The sequence below is a fragment of the Primulina tabacum genome, chromosome 5, assembly GCF_025594145.1.
Source record: "Primulina tabacum isolate GXHZ01 chromosome 5, ASM2559414v2, whole genome shotgun sequence".
NCBI lineage: Eukaryota > Viridiplantae > Streptophyta > Magnoliopsida > Lamiales > Gesneriaceae > Primulina > Primulina tabacum.
In genome coordinates this window covers 3,823,746-3,839,230 of record NC_134554.1, presented here as the reverse complement: position 1 = coordinate 3,839,230, position 15,485 = coordinate 3,823,746, and the positions used below count along the sequence as shown (strand labels likewise).

At 36.4% G+C, this 15,485-nt stretch overlaps 4 protein-coding genes across 4 annotated transcripts; 3 read left to right on the top strand and 1 right to left on the bottom strand.

Annotated features, from left to right (window-relative positions):
* The first annotated feature begins 1,785 nt into the window (after positions 1 to 1,785).
* Positions 1,786 to 5,060, top strand: LOC142544590 (mitogen-activated protein kinase kinase 6-like). The gene is made up of 8 exons (XM_075651623.1): positions 1,786 to 2,025; positions 2,098 to 2,182; positions 3,161 to 3,295; positions 3,399 to 3,623; positions 3,714 to 3,896; positions 4,063 to 4,286; positions 4,709 to 4,754; positions 4,862 to 5,060. Exons 1-8 carry the CDS (start codon positions 1,952 to 1,954, stop codon positions 4,952 to 4,954), a joined length of 1,065 nt encoding a protein of 354 aa, XP_075507738.1. The 5' UTR covers positions 1,786 to 1,951; the 3' UTR covers positions 4,955 to 5,060.
* Positions 5,061 to 5,885: 825 nt separating this feature from the next.
* LOC142544589 (protein IQ-domain 26-like) lies at positions 5,886 to 7,752 on the bottom strand. Its single transcript, XM_075651622.1, has 3 exons — positions 7,080 to 7,752; positions 6,764 to 6,967; positions 5,886 to 6,679 (listed from the first exon to the last, which is right to left on the bottom strand). The coding sequence occupies exons 1-3, from the start codon at positions 7,482 to 7,484 to the stop codon at positions 6,005 to 6,007; spliced, it is 1,284 nt and encodes a 427-aa protein (XP_075507737.1). The 5' UTR covers positions 7,485 to 7,752; the 3' UTR covers positions 5,886 to 6,004.
* Positions 7,753 to 10,299: 2,547 nt separating this feature from the next.
* Positions 10,300 to 12,211, top strand: LOC142545619 (uncharacterized). The gene is made up of 3 exons (XM_075652894.1): positions 10,300 to 10,594; positions 11,523 to 11,598; positions 11,689 to 12,211. The coding sequence occupies exons 1-3, from the start codon at positions 10,539 to 10,541 to the stop codon at positions 11,857 to 11,859; spliced, it is 303 nt and encodes a 100-aa protein (XP_075509009.1). The 5' UTR covers positions 10,300 to 10,538; the 3' UTR covers positions 11,860 to 12,211.
* Positions 12,212 to 12,802: 591 nt separating this feature from the next.
* LOC142545618 (uncharacterized) lies at positions 12,803 to 14,839 on the top strand. The gene has a single exon (XM_075652893.1). It carries the CDS (start codon positions 13,022 to 13,024, stop codon positions 14,531 to 14,533), a length of 1,512 nt encoding a protein of 503 aa, XP_075509008.1. The 5' UTR covers positions 12,803 to 13,021; the 3' UTR covers positions 14,534 to 14,839.
* The last annotated feature ends 646 nt before the right edge of the window (positions 14,840 to 15,485 follow it).

Below are 15,485 nucleotides of genomic sequence, written 5' to 3'. Positions count from 1 at the left end.
GATTTAGCACATATCCAACAAAGAGACACTGGAACGGAATTAAACATATATTCCGTTATCTACGAGGAACGACAGACTTGGGACTTTTGTATTCAAAAGATGCTAATCCAAGTATAATTGGTTATGCTGATGCTGGATACTTATCTGATCCACACAAGGCACGTTCCCAAACTGGATATGTATTTACTCGTGGAGGCACTGCAATATCTTGGCGTTCTCAGAAACAAACGCTCGTAACAACTTCATCAAATCATGCCGAGATTATTGCACTACATGAAGCAAGTCGTGAATGTGTGTGGTTAAAATCAATGACCCAACATATCCAAATTTCATGCGGATTATCATCTGATGAGAAGCCTGTGATACTATATGAAGATAATGCTGCATGTGTTGCTCAAATGAAAGAAGGATACATAAAAAGCGACAGAACTAAACATATTCCTCCTAAGTTCTTCGCATTCACCAAGGAGCTTGAGAAGAATAGATGTATTGATGTTCGTCACATTCAATCAAGTGAAAATTCATCAGATCTCTTCACAAAGACGCTTCCTACGTCAATATTCAGAAAGCATATATATAATATTGGGATGCGCAATCTACGAAATTTGTGAAGAATTGTTCGTGTCAACATGAGGGGGAGTTTACGTGACTGCACTCTTTTTCCCTTGCTATGGTTTTTATCCCACTGGGTTTTTCCTAGTAAGGTTTTTAACGAGACAATATAAAAACACGTAATGAAGACAATCATTATGATCATCGTCATAAGGGGGAGTGTTGAAAAATATATTTAAAATGTGTGTATTGAATATTTGAATGTTGAAAATAAGAGTTGTAAATATTGAAAATTAGTGTGTGATGATGTAGGTAATGATGTATTTTATTTTTGGATTATTTGTAAAGATTTCCTATAAATAGATCTCTCATTTGTGAAGAAAATTGCAATTGAGTAGAGAGAAAAATATTATAAAGTGTGTAGTTTGGTAAATTTTGAGAGTTTGAGATTTTTACTTTTTACCATAAATTTTTACTTTTTCACAACACTCAAATGATTTTTTTAATACAAAAAATAGGAGTAAAGATTTTTCGATTGAAACCTAAACCAAACCATAAATAAACATTTTGGTTTGACTTGGCTTGGTTATTCATGAACTAATTCAGCATTAAAAACATCTACTTCCCATTAAAAAAAATCATCTACTCGAAATCAACAATTTTAATTTTTACAAATGTTCAGTCGGAATGGATTATTAAATATCCATGGTAATCTTGTAAGTAATCTTTTATTGGTTTCAAAATAAAATATGCTAGTTTCGTTCAGTCGATCAATTTAATGGTGGGTTACAACGAATTGTACGTCGAATTCTCTCAATTCACCAAATTAAATATATATAAAAAATTTAGTGTAGCTAGTACAGCCGTCCCACCATTTAAAACAGCTTGGTTATGTTATGTTGATAATTTCTCAACTCGTCAGTGGTCGGATCGATCCATCCCACTGAATTTTTTTTAAATTTTATAAAATGACACTTGCTCTTTTTGATATATTTATTTTTCGTGGTTTTTTATTCAAGATTGAGCGGATCGTTGAATTTTACTACTAACACGATTTTTAAATAATAATACTATATATAAAAAATAGTTATTACAATAGTTGATATCGCACTAACAGAAATATATTAAATTTTCCTACCATTTCAATTTTTTTAAAAAATATTTTCAATTCTTTTTGTTCGAACTATATATATATATATGAATTGTGTATTATAACCGGGTTTAACTCGACGGGTACAGATCCGGGTCTGGGCGGAGTCAGGCCATGAGTTGAGAAGGATATGAGTTGGCGGCCATTTCCATTTGAATTTCTTCCCCCCTCGGTAGTCTCTCCATAGACCTAAGATCCACTACCTGTCAGTGCAAGACACAGCCGAAAGAAAGCCGTCGGAAAACCATCATGAAGATCAAGAAACCTCTCAAAGAACTCAAGCTCTCCGTGCCAGCTCAAGATTCCCCAATCTCCAGCTTCCTGTAAGATTTCTTTGATTTTCGAATTTTTAATTCAATTGATATTGATTTATGTTGGTTTTTATGGAAATGCAGGACGGCGAGTGGGACATTTCACGATGGAAATTTGATGTTGAATCGGAACGGGCTGCGCTTGATTTCTGATGAGAATGAATCGCTGGTAAGTTTGTGGCATCATGCATTTGTTAGGTCTGCTTTTTTAATCATTAAATTATTCTCCGTCTACCTTCGGGGTAAGAAAATGGAATCTCAGTAGAGGAATTAGAAAACTTTCATGGAATTACTCGGGTTTGATACAATCTGGTGATTGGTTCAAATTATAAGCAATCTAGGGAGCGTTAAGAATCTTCTTCGAGAAAATTAGGCTCTAGTTTGAAGAAGACAGCTTTTAAAGGTGCTCATATAGTCATATGGTCATACCTACCTTTTTATTCAGAATCTTCAGTTGATTGGTGTTATAGATTTATTTGGCTCCGATTTCTGATGATGGACTGGGTGTGAAGGAGTAGTTGAATAAATACCGCTGCTTTAGTCTTCTTCAGCTAGTAGCAATCAACTCCATGCATAAAAAACGCTTCACTGTTCACCCTTGTTTTAGAAGTTCCCATATTTAATACGGTTAACTGAAAACACTTGTCACATATCCAAGTACCATTTTCTTCCTGGCTGACAATTTTCAAATTTTTTCTTATGATTCTTCCAATTAGTATGAGAAAGAAAAATGAGATACTCAGGGAATCCTGATCATTCCCGATAATTCATTTTCTTATCTGCTCTGTGATGGATGTTTATTTGGTTAAAGATTATCCCTTTTGCCTTAGATTGAGGTTGTACCTATCGTTTCTTTTCATTACAATTCTTGAACACTTGCATTGCATGAATTAGTATCTACTCTAGTGTCATTATATTTAGTCATAGAAGCTCTCATCCCACGAGTAACTCCACTCAACTATATGTTCAGTCAAGCACTTGAATTGCTGCAACTTTAATACCACTCAGGCAACATTTTGGCTAACTGTGTTCTTAAAAACAATGTAATTTTATTTCCTTTTAACAACGGAAATTTAATTGTCAATCTATGGAATTCACGATTTCTAAAAATCAGAGTATCAATATTTTGTCTTGAATTTTTTCATAGCCTTTAGAGCCAAAGGCGATAGATCTTCAATTCTCACTGGAAGATCTTGAGACCATCAAAGTCATTGGCAAAGGAAGTGGCGGTGTAGTTCAGCTTGTTCGTCATAAATGGGTTGGAACATTGTTTGCATTGAAGGTTAGATTGCAAGGAAAGCATGAATTGCCACCACCCGAGATCAGATTCTTTTAGTAGCACTAGCTTGATTTCGTTATGTTTAAGGGATTAGGTGTTGTTGCAGGTTATCCAGATGAATATACAGGAGGAGATTCGTAAACAAATTGTCCAGGAGCTCAAAATAAACCAAGCATCACAATGTCCTCATGTTGTAGTTTGCTATCACTCATTCTATCATAATGGAGCTATATCTCTTGTCTTCGAATATATGGACCGTGGATCTTTGGTTGATATAATTAGACAAGTGAAGACAATTCTTGAACCTTATCTTGTTGTTGTCTGCAAACAGGTTAGTCAGTATCTTACTTCTATATTTGACAAGTTAAAACCTCACTCATTTTGACTTCCCAGACCTATAATATATCATACCTGAATTCAGGTTTTGCAAGGTCTTATTTACTTGCATCACGAGAGACATGTTATACATAGAGACATTAAGCCATCAAACCTGCTAGTGAATCACAAAGGGGAAGTAAAAATTACAGATTTTGGCGTTAGTGCAGTGCTGGCAACCTCTATGGGACAACGTGATACATTTGTTGGGACTTACAATTACATGGCAGTGAGTAAAATTTACAAACTTCAGTCTCATATAGAAATGATTATTCATCTACCTTTCTTCATGACATTTTCTTGGATCGTTTGTCATCATATAGTGACATAATCACGCAACAAAGCAATAATTTCACAGAAAACTGATTTAACTTTTATCTCGACCTCTCTCTTAGCCTGAAAGAATCAGTGGGAACACCTATGACAATAAAAGTGATATCTGGAGTCTAGGTATGGTGATCCTCGAGTGTGCTATTGGACGATTTCCTTACACAAAATCTGAAGATCAACAAAGTGGCCCAAGCTTCTATGAGCTTTTGCAATCTATTGTTGGAAGTCCACCACCTGCAGCTCCGCCAGATCAATTTTCTCCAGAGTTTTGTTCATTTATCTCAGCCTGGTAAGGATCCAGGCATCTAATCAGCTTCATATGGTCACAAAGAACATCTATTTCCTAAAATTTATTTAAGTTTTTTTTTTCCTTTTTCACAAGTGGGAGTAAATCCTGTTCTCAAAGTCTTTTAAATAACTGATGCGAACCTATCATATAAGAAGTAATATTTGATGAAAGAAAGTGCCAAGGGAGAGGGTATTTTGAATAACTATTCGCAATGCATCGTCACCGGGTCTCAATTCAAGTCTTGAACCATCTTAAAGAATAACCGTGTCAGAATGTGGAATGTGGAATGTGGAATGAATGAATCCCATAAAGACTAAAGAGAATAGTCGAGACAAGCTATAATATAGCTGGACTGAGAATTTCCTCTGCTTTTTTTATTCTGTAGAAACTTATCTAATCACTTGCATTCTTTGTGTTTGCAGCATACAGAAGGATCCTAAAGACAGAGCTTCGTCTTTAGAACTACTGGTTAGTTCATCATCAGCATACCATCTGCAGTTTTATCACAAATATCATTATGTACACGGGTTTTTTTGTTTGCAATTTAACTAACCATAGTTATGGTACACCCACAGACTCATCCGTTTATCAAGAAATTCGAAGACAAAGATATCGACCTTAGCATTTTGGTTGGGAGCTTGGACCCCCCAGTAAATTTTCTCAGATGAGCAATGATCCATAATGTTGTTCTGAGTTTAAGTGCCAGCATATATGTTTGTATCTACTAAAAGATTTTTCCGGCCTTCACATAAACCAACACAACCGTCTACTGATTATACTGTGAGCCTTTTTTATGCGTGTTATTTGATAAATCCTGGTATACCATATATGTAAGTGGAATGATCTTAAAGCCATTGTATGAAAAATCGAGTATCACACAGTCTGCTTGTTTAGTGAATGCCTAGACGAAGGAGCAATGCATGCTGCTTGGCCGATGTTGCATGAAATTGGAATATGATTTCATTTAAGATTAACGTTTTCCCTGGCTTTTGTTGCACTTGGATTCGTTCTTGGTTGAGTATAAAACGAGAAACTAAGCAATATAAGAACCGTTGATTTTAATTTTCATTCATGCTTTACCAACAAAAAAATATGTGGCCAAAAAATAACATCCACAGGTACCGCGGATAATGAGGTGAACCATTTCGTTTTGTTTTAACATATTCATTATGTATGTTGGATATCCTTAATTATTTTCAGAATTTTCTGCAGGGATTATACATGATTGGTCCCCCGCTATCAATATTATTTGGACGTATACTGACATATAAATAATGTAAAAATGACAAAAGAGAAGTTGGCATCTCAAACAAATTTCCCAGCTAAATAGTAACTGCAACAGTTATATTGTCTTAAGCCAAACAGTCTACAATTCAAATAGGTATAAGGCCACGCAGAGTGGGCAATGTAACATCTTTCAAATAATTCTAAAAAATTAATTTTATATCGAAATAAAATAAAGAGTATCATTAAGGCAGATCCGATGAACAGGGCTAATAAGAGAATTTTTTTTATTTAGATCGTTGTGTCTGTCTATTACGATTAATTTAAGAAAATTCATGGAATAACCAAATGCGACAACAATCAATTACCCATATTAAAAAAAAAACAATTAAAACTAGTACTTGCAAAAAAATCAAAACCATATGAAATGCAAAATCTAATTAATGTTTAGATTTTTGTGTTGACAAAAATCAAGTGAATTACAAAAAGTCATTTTAGCGTATGGGATGACCCTTTTCTTGGACGAAAATTTCCCGAACAAATTCAGAAGACCTACCAAGATTTCCTAGCACGACATTCTTGAAATTAATGGTTTGTTGAGCTTGTGAGCATGACCTCTGCATTCGGGGATCACTCAAGCTGTTTCTTGATTCCATCATCTCATGAAGTGAAAGCCTCCTCTTCGGGCCTGGCTCAGGCCTCTGTTTTGGAGCACTTTGGGACCTCAGTTTTGCGCTGAATGATTGTGTATTCGCCATGTAATTCGGGCTGAAATAGTTCACGCAAAAACTCCTCGCTGGTGTCGAGGGTGCATTGCACCCACAGGAACTGGAGAATCTTGGCGTGTTCTGTGCGGTGGAGAAATGGCATTCTTCCCCGGATATGACCAATTCCTTATTGGGGAAATAATGGCCATCGGGTATCAGATTTCGTTCCGGGATTCGACTCGGAAACAGAGAAGAAATTCCCTTTCCAGTGGAGTCCTCACCGGGATCTGATATCCATGTGTCGTGGCCTCTCCGGGACCTTGATTTTGGCCAGCAACCGGTGTCCACTTCCACGATTTTCGGGCTTTCGTCAAATGTATTGATGGCATTCTCGAATGATGCAGATAGCCTCCGGCTATGCAATGCCATCGGATGCTCAATTCTTGCATCATCAGAGTTTTCCTACAAATTTCAACCCCTCACAAAAGACGAACAAAACTTATAAAATAACTGTGAAACTACATTCTAAAGATTTTTATAACTCACCAGGGATTTTTGGGCCTGAAAGGAAGCTAATGTTTCACGATTGTTGATGAAACGTCTTGTTTTCCAGGCCCGAACACTGGCTTGCGCTCTTACGAGGGCTTGCATGCTATGAAGTGTGGCCGTTGCTTGTCTACGCACTAAATATCCTCTCACCAAAGCTTGAATTTTTACCAGTCCCCTCAAAGCACGAAGGGCTTTTCGGGCCTGTATGCATTTCAAACGCAATATGAGTTCATCTCACGAGACGGAAGTACGAAACAAGTTATAAATGTTTTTTATTTCTTGTTTAAATCAACTTAAAAAGTTCTACTCGTACCAGGTATCCACGGAAAAGTTTTTGAATCTTGACAGCGGCCGACCTTTCCCGGCCGCCGCCAACCAACAGCGTACCTCTTCCCTGATTGGTGAGACGAACCACAGCAACCGCCGCCTGAGCGGCGGCTACAGCCGCGTCAGCTGCTGCCGCCGAAGCTGCGGCCACCGCTATCGCATGCTTGCTCAGCTCCTTGTCGGAATCGAAGTAGAAAAACCTCAGCCACGCCGCCTCCGCAGGCGTAATGTTGGGCGGAATGGTAGATGGATTGTTGCATAAAACGCTGTCATCCCTGCTGGAATGGCCAGAGCTCCACCGGTTACCGTCAGCGGAGGAATAATCCTTTCTTTCCTTTTCTTTAACCTTTATCCCGAACAGGGATTTTAACCACCGCGTCGCTCTTCCCATATTTTCCTCTTCCTGCTTAATTTTCAAGAATGAGGGTTTGCAGACAGAGTTGTTAGAAAAAACTTGAGATGATGGTAAACTAAAAAAGAACAGGATTAGAGGCTAGAATCTAGGTTGTTTCCATTCTGTACAAAGGCTGCTACCAAAAAACACAGTCTAAAAGAATAAGAAAGGAAACTAGGAATTATATTAAATAAATCTTATACTGCGACAACCAATACCGGAGGACAGAGGACCAAATTTGTGATTTTTCATAGTAACGGGTTGAAAGGCAAACAAACAGCAATTATTTGATTTTCTTTAAAAAAAAATAAGTGAAATATACAAAGATTTTAATGTGGGTGTGTGTGTATATATATATATTTGCAATAATTTTAAATCCTAATCTTGGCCCTGCTGTTATTTGAACAATCATTATAACTAGCAGAAGAGTCGAATTTTGTGTTGAATTGAAGTGTAAACATGTGTACCCCTTTTTCTCTGTATATCAATGTCCTTGACAGAAACATAGCTATGGAGGACCTCGTGAGCGTCCGCATTAGGAGACAAAAATGTGCGGCTATGAACTGATAAAAAGTACTTTACGAATCCAACATGCAAAATATATCTCGTCCAATAATTACATCAAGTACGTATAAGACAATACATCGATAAATCCAGAGGATATCCACGTAAATAACTGGCTCAATCCACAAATTACTCCTCTGTCAATAAAACTCCATATAAACCAAAAAATCGTTAACAAAATTCATATATGTTTTTTTGCTTCTATTTTCAATATAAGATGAAATAAACAAATACGGCTCGTTCGACATAGTTTTAATTTGCCTAAAAAAAAAAACCAAGAAGGATATTTTGTAGTTCATATTTTGTGCTCATGCATCTATTGTGTCAGTCAATATTGCTGATTGTCCCTTAAAAAGGTTAAATTTTAAGTAAACATATTACAGTGAAGACATGTTTTTTTACGTATTAACAAACATTACATCAATGGGTCAATAAATAGTACGATGCATTAATGAAAAAGATCAATATTGGTAATCTGAATCTTGAAAAAAGTATGAAAAATTGTTTAAAAAAAACATAAAAAAAATGTGGGAATGTAAGAGGCCTCCGATTGGAATGTAGTTGATGGGAGAGTGAGGGAGCCTTTTGAAAAAGCAACAACTCAAAACTACTTTGTGGAGCAATGTGTCCTTAAAAACAAAAAATATACCGACACCCTCGGGCCTCGTGAATGCAATGCCTGCTTATATATATATATATATATATATATATATATATGCATTGACAATATAATTTGAAAATATCTAATCTAAAAAAGAATTTAGGGGTTTATTTAAGGATTTTTCTGAAATCTCGGAGAAAAATAAATTTTAGATTTTTTTGTTTTCATATGTAAAAAATTAGCTTACCATTCTGTATTTTATGGAGAGTAATTCTCTTGTGAGACTGTATCACGAATCTTTATATGTGAGACGGGTCAGGCGGTCAGCCCTACCGATATTCACAGTAAAAAGTAATACTTTTAGCGTACATGAATGACTCAAATAAGAGATCCAACTCACAAAATACGATCCGTGAAATCATCTCACACAAGTTTTTGTCTTTTATGTAATGGTCCCAAAGATTCTTGATCAAATCAAATGCACCAGCTTATTTTGCGTAAAGTTCGCAAGTCGCCATGAGTTCACTGGGTTGATACTCTTCGATCGCGGTATCAGTTGATCTTCCGAGAGACCAACCAAATCAAATAAAACTTTACGTATGTTTACTTAAATAAATAAGCCAAATTCGTACATATCTTCCTACCCTTTTAATATCTACTCAGCGACATATTCACAAGGATGTGAACAATATAGTTGATCTCCAATGAATTAACAGAGAAATAAATATATTGTAAAAATTATTTATTTAGAGTGATATGATTTAATTTTTCCATCCCCCGCCCTCGACTAATGACTATGAAGTTGCCCATACATGAGTACTTGCATATGTTTTCCTTCATAAGTTTCACTTAGGCTGCAAACAAATCGAAACAGCAACGCGTGGTGTATATGCTTTTCCTCTCTACCTTCATTATTTTGGAAAAAAAATTTAAAAATTATAATATCAGTTTAAATTTTAAATTGGACGAAGAATGTGAAATATTTAGGAATAAATAAAATTGTCAAAACAACTGGCAATTTTTAAAAAATGCTAGTTTTAATTTAAAGCAACAAAAAAAAAATTGAAATTAAAGATGACGATGAGTTGGATTTGAGCCAGACTCCATATCATCCATCGTCATCATCTATAGAAGGATTGAATACTCATGCCTTACCCAAATAACTTATTATCAAATATAATTAAAATTTATCAAATTTGAATTATTTTGAGTAAGCTAAATATATTTGTTAAATTGTTAATTGTTGAGAACAATAAACAAAATTAATAAATAAAAAAATTCAACAAATTAAATTTTATAGAAGAAATAACAAAATATTATAAACAATTTATCCTTATATCACTATCATAAAAAATAACATAAACTATATACTAATGATTTCTTCATCACATCTAACTGATATCGTTCAATAAAAACGAATTAAAATTAAAATCATTATATATATATATATATAAAGCTTATCGAATATTCGTATATAATTTTTTAAGACCCGCCCACATCTCTGACAAGGTACTTTGTTTTTCAACCCAGTCAATAATTTATATAGGTTATTTTTTTAATTAAATAGTTAATTGAAATTATTTTACAAATTTCCTCAACTGCTGTACTGTATATCCAAAATTCCCAAATTCGATTACATATTTTTTAATTAAGTAAAAAATATCCTCTATACCATCTTCCATTCTGGCCGGATTCTCGATAAAATTCGGAAGAAATTCCCATCCTTCGAAGTCGTTACAAGTTTCGCAGATTCGGAGGGTAGGGTTAGATTTTCGGCTGAGCAAACAAAGCCCAAATATTAGGCCCATTTAAGGACGACTTCATCGCTCCGCGAGCGACTGCGATTACTAAGGGCTCAATTATAGCTGAAATCTGGAATTAGACCCATGAAATTCAAGCCTCCACCAAAGAGGAAGAAAACAGATGCCGCAGCTTTCGAAAGGTATTTGGTCTCATCTTTAGGTTGCTGTTTTGTACGTTATCGTGTGGATTGAATTGACTCGAGATATGTGAATTTATGGAGCAAAATGATGGATTTCGTGGGATTTTTCATAGCGATCAGTGATGTTACCCGATATCACTCGAATTAATAACGGGTTCTTTCTCTTGATTACTGAAAAATGGTTGAATTCATGCTACGTAAGATACACGATTTGGTAATGAGTACAAATTCCTGATCAATTGATAATTACGCAATGATGCGAACTTCAGGTAAAATGTAAAAAATCGGTAAATTCCTCATCAAACGATAATTATGCAGTGATGCGAACTATGTTATATTTATCTTGCAGTTCATTTTGGATTTAGGACACCGTACATTTAAGTGTCATGCTTCAGCCTTCATGGTTGGACTTAGTGGTTGAGGCACGCTGCTCTTCATCGAAGGGCTGCGCTTTAGCTTGTTTCGGAATGCAAGGGGCGAGTCTCGATAAACCATCAGTCTAGGCCTTTTGTGGGTTTTAAAAATTATGATCCTTGCTTGAAATGGATTTGCCTCATTTATGTGGATCTATTTTGTAATTGCTCTGATCCTGTTGCTGTCCGGATTCGAACAGCATTGTTCTTCTTTAATCTCAACGCATCCGCTCTGGCTGATAGCTAGTAATTACCTTGTCAATTTTTAACTTATTTAGGATTATCTAGCCTTGAACAGAGAACAAGCGTCCATTTAATGTGTAAAATTCTTGATTTCATTATATTCGGTTCATTGCCGTTGTGATTTCTCCTGGGCAAACCTGCTCAGATTCCTCTTTTAGTCGTCAGTAGTTTCACGAACATAATGAGTAATTGCCTTACCTTAGATGATAAATTGTTTTATGGGTTTCTTGATTCTAATTAGGTGATTAACTTTGTCGTGCATATGATTACAGCCCCGCTCATTCGACACCTGTTGTCTCATCACTGGAAAAGCGAGACGCCGTTATGATGCTTATCGATAAATCAACAGTACGTCAATTTTGTTCTCACCATTTGTGTTCTCTCACTTCAGCTTCTGTCGATTGCAATTTAGTTAACTTATTCATGACAACTATGTAGGGCGATGAGACTCATATGAGCCGTGTCAACTCAAGAATTCAACAGGCGAGGGATTTTGCTGTAACTGAAGCACAGCAAGACGGCTGCATGACAAGTTTTAGAATATTTGACTCTCCATACGGGAATTATCTTGTACCTGTGATTCCAACTCGAGCAGAACTCGGCGGTTAGCTTGGTGAGATTCCGTCATTGAACACCCTTTGGCAGCAGAAACGTGATTTAAGGTTTGTTGCTGACTCCCACGATACCTTCTTGAACTTTCTCATGCACCGATGAGCAAGCATATCCCGAATTCAAAATGCTGTTGGACATTTGTTGAACCTTCAAAATGCTGATCGCCATGGGAGAACTTATAAGATCGTCTGCTCATGCCCAAACAAATATCAGCTGTTCGCATTTTTCATACCCTCTTCATCATAGATGACTCATGTAATTCGATTTACTGTTCTAATATATTCATTTATGGATTTTTTAAAATAGTATATAATTTCATATAATAACGCAATATGTACTTAATTACTCAGCTTTGATTTTGCGGTCTATGGAAATGACGGTATTCTTATTCTGTTTATTTTCACACAGTGCGTGGTACATCCGTCTATATAATGCTCGAGTATGTTGTGTTGTATAAATTACTGGTAAATAAAATACGCTTGTGTACGTACAAAAAAATTAAAATAAAAAATTGATAAAATAATAATTTTAACAAATATTTTTTTATTCTTATATGAAATTGCTCATAAATTTATCTGGTGAAGACCACTCCGATTGAATTTAAACTTTGAAATATAATTATATTTTTCTCTCTAAAATTTCAAATATGTTTGAATATATTCATTTATATCATTTTTACTTTTAATCGAGTTTAATTTATTTTCAAAAGTCTGCACTTGAAGTTAGTTTATAATAAAGTATTTAAAATTAATTTAACAAAAGGTAAATATCCGAGACACCCACTCATGTATGGGCTCTTTGCTGTAAGTTACATTAATATGTCATTTACTGGACATAATAAGTTTGTATTAATAGGCCCATCTTGTAGGAATTTGGGTTGGACGCTGATATGAGCGTGGCCCAAAGTACATACGACGTCGTTTCTGTCATCCACTCAAGCTTTCTTATGCTATTCCGCCAGGTGGATGCTTTCCCTGGTATACTCGGATAAACCCTCTACCCCGCTCCGGAGGAAGATGGTACGGTGTAGTTCGTTGGAAATGATTTTAGACACATTTATTACCTTTTCATTTGAATTTGGGTGTATTTCTAATTGACTGTTCGGTAATTTCATTTTCAACTATTGGTTTCTTCGAATCTCAAAAGCTTATAGCTCTCTATGTGCTGTAATATGGCAAGACCTCACGCATTCCCTTTAGTTTTTAGAATTTCTGTGCAGCCCTCCAGAATGGGAAGTTTAAATCCCGTTTCCATGTTTGCTGGTTATCATTCAATTATCGGGTCTTGTGAAAAACCGGGTCAACAGTTTCTGCGGTGTCGTGAAACGTCAGCTAAACTGCGTTTTTGTGTGCAAAGTGTTGTCTTGAGTTGTTCACAATTGGGTGCGAGACGTTTTAACAGTTCGTATTCTGAGATTGAGGTTGAGGTTGAGAGGAGCAAAAAGACCCTTCCTTGGTTGGCAAAATCCAGGGGGAGGGAAAAAAGAGAAGTAGGAAGTAGTGAGGTGAGTAAAGTGTTTCGGTCTCCATGGGAGGAATCGGCAGAAAAGTTTTTAAAAGGTAGGATGGAAATTAGAGAAAACCGAAAATTCAAAGGTAGGAGAAATGAGTTGAGGAATGCAGACGACTTTAGTGAGGACGGGGATGGGGATGGGGATGTGGAGGTTGGGGATGATCCAAGATGGGATAAAATTAGGAACAAGGTAAGCAAATTTGTCGATGTAAAATCAGGATCGGAAAGACCAGAAGTTAGGACATGGATTAATCAGGAAAATTGGGGTAGGAAGACATGGAAAGAAGCTAAAGAATCTACGGTACCAAAACTAGTTGGAGAAGGAATCTATGGAGTTGGTCCTGTTTTGGCTGCACTTTCGGCTGCACGAAGAGAATTCTATGCATTGTATATTCAAGAAGGTTTAGATTTGGGTACGAATAATAGGAAAAAGAAGGACAAGAAAGGTTTCGAGAAAGTTTTAAAGATGGCTGAGAAGCTTGGATTAAGCCAAAAAGAGCTATCAAAGCATGATTTGAACATGGTAGTTGATAATAGGCCTCACCAGGGCCTGGTCCTTGATGCTTCACCGCTGGAAATGGTCGGGATAAAGGAGTTGGAACCTATTTCTATTGAGTCCGAAAAGGGCCCTCTTTGGCTGGCGTTGGATGAGGTCACTGATCCTCAAAATTTGGGGGCGATAATTCGATCTGCTTATTTTTTTGGTGCTTCTGGGGTAGTGTTGTGTGCTAAGAACTCGGCCCCGTTAAGTGGGGTTGTGAGCAAGGCCAGTGCGGGTTCACTCGAACTAATGGAGCTTAGATCGTGCAAGAATATGATGCAGTTCTTGACTTCATCTTCTAGAAATGGTTGGCGGGTTCTTGGTGGTTCGATTTCTTCAAAAACCGTTCCTTTGAATGAAGTTGTGCCTGGTGCTCCTACGATCCTTGTACTGGGCAGCGAAGGCACGGGTTTGAGGCCATTGGTGGAGAGATCTTGCACTCAGTTGATTAGAATTCCCGGAAATCTTCCCATAGATTTGATAATGACAGGAGATGAAGATACTGGCAACATTGAAAATCCAGGTCAAGAATTCCGGTCCTTCTTGGCTGTGGAAAGCTTGAACGTAAGTGTTGCAGCAGGTGTTATGCTGAATCACCTGATTGGGAAGTATTTGTGATAGTGTTGACCATGTCCAAAAAGAGTGAAACATAGTTGAACAAAATATTCTGGTCAGACTCAAACTTCTTGTCATCGTATTTTCATTACATCTGGTGTTACGATCCAACGAAAATTAAGCAAACAAACCTGCCTCTTTGAAGGATATTACATAAAAGTCTTCATTTTTAGTCATATAGTTGTTTTATTGCTATTTTAGTTTTATGTCACTAGTGTTGTTCTACTGCTGTGTAAGACACTTGTGCGTTGTGCCTCTATATAAGAAGCACTTGTTAGAATAAGAAACGGGAATGCAGAATAAGTGAAATCATTTGACTTTTGTGCGGTGCATTTATTCAGATTTGCAACTCTTTGGTGGCTTATATCACACCGTCGCGCACAATCTGCCAAATTGAATCTCAAAATCAGCCATTTAGCCATTTGAAGCATGACCGAACTTTCAATTTCCAACTACATGCAATCCTTAGCCAGCATTTACCATGCATCCTCTAGAATTTGAGTCCTTATCACAGGTTACATAGTTACGGGCCGCCTCAACTCTACTCTACGGGTTGATAGCTCCGGAAGTCGCCCCAAGTACACATTACATTGGAATTTCCTTATAAATCACACCCCGAGATCCCTTTGATATCAGTTGCCACAGTTTGAAACTTTCCTTTCACGTCACATGAATCAAATGCTCCTATCGCTTAGCTTCGTAACGAGTATTCCCTTACTTTTGGCCATGACAATTTTAGAATGAAAAGTGAATTGTTTTCTTATTGGTTTGGCAGATTGCATGCGTTTTCTATTTACACACGTAATCCTTGTACTGCTATGATGACATTTCAATGGAAAATGGGGGTCCATATCTCACCTTGTTAGGCAGTTTAGCTTATTTATCATCTCTGTCCTTTTTTTAAATGAAAATCAAGGCAAAAATGTTCTTTTTTTAATTGTTGTTATATTGTATT

Excerpts from the sequence above, each read along its gene's own strand:
- LOC142544590 (XM_075651623.1), top strand. The coding sequence starts at position 1,952 with ATGAAGATCAAGAAACCTCTCAAAGAACTCAAGCTCTCCGTGCCAGCT. Across the intron at positions 2,183-3,160 it reads CTGATGAGAATGAATCGCTG|CCTTTAGAGCCAAAGGCGAT; the intron begins GTAAGTTTGTGG and ends ATTTTTTCATAG. Across the intron at positions 4,287-4,708 it reads TGTTCATTTATCTCAGCCTG|CATACAGAAGGATCCTAAAG; the intron begins GTAAGGATCCAG and ends TTGTGTTTGCAG.
- LOC142544589 (XM_075651622.1), bottom strand. The coding sequence starts at position 7,484 with ATGGGAAGAGCGACGCGGTGGTTAAAATCCCTGTTCGGGATAAAGGTT. Across the intron at positions 6,968-7,079 it reads AACTTTTCCGTGGATACCTG|GCCCGAAAAGCCCTTCGTGC; the intron begins GTACGAGTAGAA and ends AAATGCATACAG. Across the intron at positions 6,680-6,763 it reads TTCAGGCCCAAAAATCCCTG|GAAAACTCTGATGATGCAAG; the intron begins GTGAGTTATAAA and ends TGAAATTTGTAG.
- LOC142545619 (XM_075652894.1), top strand. The coding sequence starts at position 10,539 with ATGAAATTCAAGCCTCCACCAAAGAGGAAGAAAACAGATGCCGCAGCT. Across the intron at positions 10,595-11,522 it reads GATGCCGCAGCTTTCGAAAG|CCCCGCTCATTCGACACCTG; the intron begins GTATTTGGTCTC and ends ATATGATTACAG. Across the intron at positions 11,599-11,688 it reads TGCTTATCGATAAATCAACA|GGCGATGAGACTCATATGAG; the intron begins GTACGTCAATTT and ends ACAACTATGTAG.
- LOC142545618 (XM_075652893.1), top strand. The coding sequence starts at position 13,022 with ATGTGCTGTAATATGGCAAGACCTCACGCATTCCCTTTAGTTTTTAGA.